General features: G+C 50.0%; 1 protein-coding gene across 1 annotated transcript in view; it reads right to left on the reverse strand.

The window, feature by feature from the left end:
• The window catches only part of BRF1 (BRF1 RNA polymerase III transcription initiation factor subunit), a 91575-nt gene that overhangs the window by 75445 nt on the left and 8753 nt on the right, over positions 1-7377 (reverse strand). The window contains exon 2 of the mRNA XM_007944594.1: positions 4009-4089. Coding sequence (XP_007942785.1) covers positions 4009-4089 — 81 coding nt within the window. The remainder of the gene's footprint in view (positions 1-4008; positions 4090-7377) is intronic.

Below are 7377 nucleotides of genomic sequence, written 5' to 3' on the forward strand. Positions count from 1 at the left end.
TTCACAGAAGCAAAGCCCAAACCACACCCACTGCCGTGGAGTCCATTCTGACCCACAGCGCCCCTAGAGGACAGAGTGGAACTGCCCACAAGGTCTCCAAGGCTATCACTCTTCACAGAAGCAAAGCCCAAGCCACACCCACTGCCGTGGAGTCCATTCTGACCCACAGCGTCCCTAGAGGACAGAGTGGAACTGCACACAGGGTCTCCAAGGCTGTCAGTCTTCACAGAAACCGATGGCCTCATCTTTGTCCTGTGGAACCACTGGTAGGTTCAAACTGCCAACCTCTTGGTTAACAGCCAAATGCTTTAACCACTGCACCACCAGAATTCCCTAGCAGAAGAAAGGAAATGATAAAGATTAGAACTGAGATAAACAACACAGGGAACAGAAAAACCACAGAGGAAATCACTGAGACAGAAAACAAGTGGTTTCTTTGAAAAACCAACGAAATCAACCAAACTTTATCTAGACAGACCAAGAAAAAAAAACAGAAGACTCGTGGTACTAACACCGGAAATGAAAGGCAGGGTGTTACTAGAGACCTTACAAAAATAGAAAAGACTACAAGGGAATAGTCTGAACAACTGTAGACACCAAACGAGGTAACCTAGTTGAAACGGACCAATTCCTTAACAGACAGAGGTGCAAAGCAGAAAATCTGAGTAGACCTATAACAGAGCCTGGATTAGTAAGGAAACACTACCCATAAAGAAAAGTCTAGACCGAGATGACTACATTGGTGTACCCTACTAAGTGTCCATATTCTTCACAAATTCCTCCCAGAAAAGAGAACAGGGAATAATTCCTAAATCATTCTAGGAAACCAGTATTACCTGATATTACACCAGACATAAACACTATAAAAAAGGACATGATAAACCATTATCTCTCATGAATATCAACCAAAACCAAAGCTACTGCCATCAAGTTGATTCCAACTCACAGCAACACCCACTGGGTTTCCAAGGCGGTAAATCTTTATGGAAGATGATTGCCCCATCTTCCTTCCACAGAGCAGCTGGTGGATTTAAACTGCCAACCTTCTGGTTAGTAGTCAAATGCCTTAGGCAATGTGCTATCAGAGCTCCTTATGAAAACAGACATAAAAAAAAATGTGTAACAATATTCTACCAAGGTAAATCTCATGATGCATAAACAGGATTACACACCATGACCAAAATTAACTGGTTTCACTCAATTAATATACTATGTTATATTAACAGAATAAGTCACATGATCATCTTAATAGATGCACAAAAGGTATCGAACAAAACTGAACCTGATAAAAACACTCAGGAAACCAGGGACGGAAGGCAGCAGCCTCAACGTGACAGCTGGCATCACACTTAACGGGGAAGGCTGGACTTCTTCCCTATGGTGAGTAGTAACGTAAGGATGACCACCCCTAGCACTTCCACTCATCACTGGACTGGAGAGGTTCTAGCCAGGGCAATGACACAGAGCAGAAATGACAAGGTGTGTGGAAATGAGTTACCCGGCATGCCTGACTGCGGTCCTCAGAAAGACCTGCTTACACAGTTGACCTTTGGCTGCACCTGGGAACTTGGATTTCGGGAAGGTTTCCACCATTCTTCACCAGAGCTCTAAGAGTGGCACGCTGTGTGTAAACTGCACAAACAGCATGGTTTATGTGAACACCTGCCTTCCTTCTGAGAATCTGGGATTTGGTACGTGTGAGCAGACGTTGTGTTTCGTTCTGTTGTACACAGGGTCACTGTGAGTCGGAACCGCCTTGACGGGCCCTAACAACAACAACAATAGTAGAGGCTGCCTACTCAGCCCCCCATCGAAACTCCAAGCAATGAGTCTCCGATGAGCTTCCCTGGTTGCCAACATTTCACAGGAGCTGTCACAACTTGTTGCTGGGGAAAGGGAGTACGTCCTGCGTGACTCCCCTGGGAGGGGACCCCTGCAAGTGTATGCCTGGCCCCTCTGGAATCTGCTGCACACTCCTCCTCCCTCTGCGGCTCTTGCAATGTGTCCTTTCACTGAATCAGCTACAGTGACAATACTCTCAGTGCCGTGAGGCCGCCGAGTGAGTCACTAAACTTAGGCATGGTCTTGGGAATGCCAGGTGGGAGATGAAATGTTAACTATTTCTATTTGCAGATGATAGGATCATACCTATAGAAAATCCTAAGGAATCCACTCAAAAATTATTGTGAGTCTTAAGTCAGCTGAGCAAGGTTGCAGGATTTGGGATCAGTATAAACAAGTCAACTGTATCTCTATCTACTAGAGAAGGAAATCAAGAAGAAAACTGTTAGTCATGAGAGTGACTATACCTTCAGTCCTGTGAGTCCCCACGGGTGTCAAAAGGAATAAAATCCTTATTCAGGAGTTATACTCTGAAAACTACAAAACGTTGTTAAAAGAAATCAAAGAAGGCCTAAACAAATGGAAAAACATTCCATGTTCATGGGTCTGAAAACTCAGCACTGTTACGATGGCAATATTCTCAAATTGATCTACCGATTTGATGCAATTCCCACCAAATTCCCAACTGACTTGTTTGCCAAACTTGACCAGCAGATCCAAAAATTCATGTGGAAATTCAAGGGACTCAGAATTCTTAAAATGATCTTGAAGAACAATGTTAGAAAACTCATACTTCTTGGTTACAAAACCTTCAATGATCAACATAGGATAGTACTGGCCTAAGGACAGACATACAGATGACTGCACTAGAACTGGGAATCTGGAAATACAGTTTCACATTATGGTCAATCATTTACAAAAGGGAGTGACAAGACAATTAAATGAGGAAAGAATAGTCTTTTAAACAAATTGTGCTAGGACAACTGGATAGCTACATGCAAAAGAATGAAATTAGACCCCTACCTCACACCACATAGGAAAACAAACTTCAGGTGGATCAAAGACCTAAATGTAAGAGCTAAAATTATAAAATGCTCAAAAAAAAGTGTAAATCTTTATGACCTTGGATTCAGCAACAGTTTTAGATTCGACAACAAACATATAAGCAACAACAAAAAAAATAGATAAACTAGACTTTATCAAAATTTAAGCTTCTGTGCTTCAAAAGACACCATCAGGAAAGAAAAAAGACAAAGCACAGAACAGGAGAGAACCTGTGCAAATCACGTATCTCGTAAGGGTCTTGCATTTCAAATATACTGAAAACTTTCACAACTCAAGACAACAACAAATAACACAATTTAAAAATGGGCAAAGGACTGGAACCAAACTCACCCCCGAGTCTCACCTTTCAGCCAAACAACAGACAGGCCTATAAGGTGAACAGTAACACCAGGGAGGTACCTCCTCCTTAGAACAATCAACTGTAAGAGACCAAAATGGTGGCATTTGCCCAGGTATAATGCGAAGGCAGCAGGAAAGGGACGGCTGGAAGGACAGCAGGAAACGGTGAACACAGGGAGGAAGTGGGAACAGTGCTGTTACACTGTGGAGGTGACAGTCAATGTCACAAAACGTGTATGAACTGTTGAATGAAAAACCAATGTGCTGTGTAAACTTCCGCCCAAATCACAATAAAAAATAAACAAGTATAAGTAAAGACAAAAAAATGGGCAAAGGATTTGGAAAGACAGTTCTCCAACTGATTGCAGACCACTACTTTCATAAAATACAATAATAATGTCACTACATCGTCAAAATGCTAAAAATGAGTTTTCTGTACAGACCAGTAACAAACAGGTGAGGTCTCTGAGTACAAAGACCTCATTCTGAGAAGCCTGGTGGACAGTCTTTGAGGGGCACACAGGAGGGGACCTGATGACCTGAGGAAGGGGACTCCAGGAACATGTCCTCACAGAAGAATGGCCTGCGCTGAGGCTTGGAGAGTGACAAGGATTTGACCAGGCAATGAGGCAGTCCACCAAAGAGGGCAGGTGCGCAGAGGTAGGGCTGGGCTCAGGAAAGGGTGGTGTTCATCCGTCATTCCCATCACCAACCCCAGCTCCTAGAAACCACCCATGGTCAGCAGCATCTCAGAGGAAGTACCATTCTGCAGGGTCTGTGCTCTCGACTCCTTGCCCAGATTCACATGGAAGCCGCTGCCCAGGGTCGGGGTTTTGCCGGCACCTAGAAACACAAAAGGCTCATTAGGCAAACTCTAAGGTGTGCAGCCCCAACCCCTTGAGTGCAGCTGGCAATTCTGGAGGAGGACAGAACAAGCATCCGTGCTAGCACTGGGACGACGCAGCACGCCAAGTGCCCTCCCCGTGTCACACTGACCCAGGGAAGCTCATGGGGGGAGGCCCCTCTCCCTGTGCCCAGCCATCAGGGTCACGGCTTTGATCTGGAGGCAGCAGCAGTGGACCATGCCTGTTGGTGTATCTAGTCCCAGTCCCATTCCAGGGCCCCTAAGCCCAGAGCAGCTGCTCTCACAGGGCTCAGGCTTGGAACACTCTGCTTCCGACTGCAGCCAGGGTGTGCCCATCCTGGGTCCCTGTTCACACCCTCACCAGGATCTGTCAGCCCTGCACAAGAGGTAGACCTGCACCGTGAGCCTCTGTCTATCTGCCCACCGTCTGCGGGCTCCAGGAGTCTCCTGTATGGCCTTGTTGGAGCTCCTGCAGCCAGCCAGCCCACAGCAGGCACTCAGCCCCTCTGCTCACAAGTGTGTCACAACAGAGAGGAGCAGCCCAGAGAGGCCCGGGGGTACACAGTGACCCCAGCTGCACCTACCAAGTGCCTGCGTGGAACTCCCATCCCACCGCACCCTGCTCTGCAAGCTTCAGGGGCCGGGACTTGTGCTAAGACCACTGCTGTTGACTCTCTTCCGACTCACAGCAATGCTGTGGGACAGAATGCTTCCCCATAGGGTTTCCAAGGCTGGAATTCCAAAGGCCACACCTTTTTGCTGCAGAGCAGCTCGTAGGTCCAAACCACCGACCTTCTGGCTAGCAGCCAAGTGCTTAACCACAGTGCCACCAGGGCTCTACCGCCACTTGAGGGCAGCCAGGTTACGTGGATTGTTCACCAGACTCAGTACAAAGCCCACCCTGGAACCTCAATCTCCACATGAATGAAGACAAGGCTTTGAACAGCAGTCGACAGTGAAGGAGTCCACACCCAAACAGCAGCAAAGTGTGCACAGACTGAGCAACGCCTCAAACGACAGGGAATGGGCACATGCAGGGACAGAGTGTCCACTCAGAAGTGGCAGGACTGGGAACCCAGGTCTCTGAGGTCAGTGAACCTGTGGCCAGTAGGCCCTGACTCACCCTGGGCAGTGACCAGCAGAGACAAGTGTGGGACAAGTAGGGTCTCTGTGTATCTGTCAGTGTGATCTCAAGGCTTGGAAGGAGCGAGCAGGCTTCAGGCAGCACACGTGTTACTGTGGATTCTGCAGACACGTGACCCAGGTCTCCCAGGGCTAGATCTCAGTGCCACACTGACAGCCCTGCCGGGGTTCCTTCTTTTGATGGTGGTGGGACTTTTTGCTTTAGAATGTTTATACTTGAACTTTTCTTACATTTAGCAAATGCACTGGAGACTACCCACTCATGTTCCTGGGTGGACATCAGTCATGGCAGCCTCTAGGACTCCTCCCCCACTGTCTAATTTTAGAAAATAAAAAACCGCCTTTCTGTTTTAGTAGAAACAGACAGGAGCTTTGAACAAATAGTTACAATAATACATGACTAGAGAAAGGCCAACGATCAGGGTGGAACATTCTGCACCAGAGGCTTCAGGCAGCCTTTCACCTGCACACCTGCGGGCAGCACACCTGCACCGGAGGCTGGACCGGGGAGCGTGAGCGTGATGTGGACAGCACATCTGCACCCAGCACACCTGCACCCAGCACACCTGCACCGGAGGCTGGACCGGGGAACCTGATGTGGACAGCACATCTGCACCCAGCACACCTGCACCCAGCACACCTGCACTGGAGGCTGGACGGGGGGGCCGTGACGCGGACAGCATGCCCACACCAGAGGCAGGACCGCGCACAGCACACCTGCACCGGAGGCTGGACCATGGGGCGTGATGCCGACAGCACACCTGCATCGGAGGCTGGACCGTGGGCTGTGACGCGGACGGCACACCCCCAACAGCACAGCCACACCGGAGGCTGGATGCAGACAGCACCCGGCTTCCACCCCAGAACTCCACAGAGCCAGTGACATACTCAGCATCCCACCTCTGCCTCCCCTCCTCCTCCTCCATTCCCCTCCTCACACAGGCACAGCCGGGACCTGCAGGATCTCTCCCACCTACTCTCCTGTTCCTGTCCTAACTGGCCTGACTCTCCCGACCCTATCCTCCGGACTCACCCTCCTGGGGCTGCCCCGGTCGTGTGCTCTGGGAACTGTTTCCTAACTTCTCCACCCCACCCAGTGCCCTGCATGACCTCAGCTCATCATTGGTTCCCCAGTTGACAGGCACAGATCTTATCTGTCCCCGCCAGAGAGTCCCTTGCAGAGAGGGGGGGTCCTGCTTGTCACTGGGCACCCTCATCCCACAGCAGGGGCTTGAACATGCGTGCCGAACTGAAAGATTTGCTCCCGCCCAGCAACACGAACAGGCACTGGATGCGACAGGCCAAGTCTGGAAAGCGGTATGGACTCAAGAAACACAACCACAAGTTCAGATGGCAGAGACCGTGGGGCACCCGGGTTGAGAGAGGGCAACACTCACAGTGAAAAAGAAGCACCCCTCTGGTCAAAGCTGCAAACCTGTCCGAGTCCTGTCCTTCTGTGCCCACACATTTGCTATTTACTGGGACTGGAGACAGAAGAAGAAAGCAGCTGGCACTAACAGAGACGGAGCAGCTGAAGATGTCTGTCCACCTCTCTCACCTGATCTGGGCAGCCAGGCCAAGGTCAGCCCCTTGTGGGCAACAAGGACAAAGCAGCTGTGGAAGAGGGTCTGAAGGATGGACCAGCAAAGCAAGGGGCAGACATCTCCCATCCTGTGCCTGTGCAGTGTGGCCACCAACACCCAGCATCCCAGAGACCAGAAAGGGGGGTCTGAGCACACGGCTCTGGGAGAGACCCGTCCTCTACTGGCCAATCCTCCCATCAAGGAGACAATTTCAACCACCCTGGACTGATTCTTAAGGAGCCCTGGGGCATATGGTTGAGCGCTCAGCGGCTAACTGAAAGATCCTAAGTTTCATCCCTCCAGCTGCGACGGAGAAAGATGAGGCAGTCAGCTTCCCTGAAGACTGACAGCCTAGGAAACCCTGTGGGGCAGTTCCCCACTGTCCTCTAGGGGCACTGTGAGGAATCCACTCCTTGGCAGTGGGTGTGGTTTGGACTTGGCTTCTATGAAGACTGACAGCCTTGGAGACCCTGTGGGGCAGTTCCACTCTGTCCTCTAGGGGCGCTGTGGGTCAGAATGGACTCCACGGCAGTGGGTGTG

This window comes from Orycteropus afer, unplaced genomic scaffold, assembly GCF_000298275.1.
Source record: "Orycteropus afer afer isolate SDZICR_OR568_19922 unplaced genomic scaffold, OryAfe1.0 scaffold00128, whole genome shotgun sequence".
Taxonomy (NCBI): Eukaryota; Metazoa; Chordata; class Mammalia; order Tubulidentata; family Orycteropodidae; genus Orycteropus; species Orycteropus afer.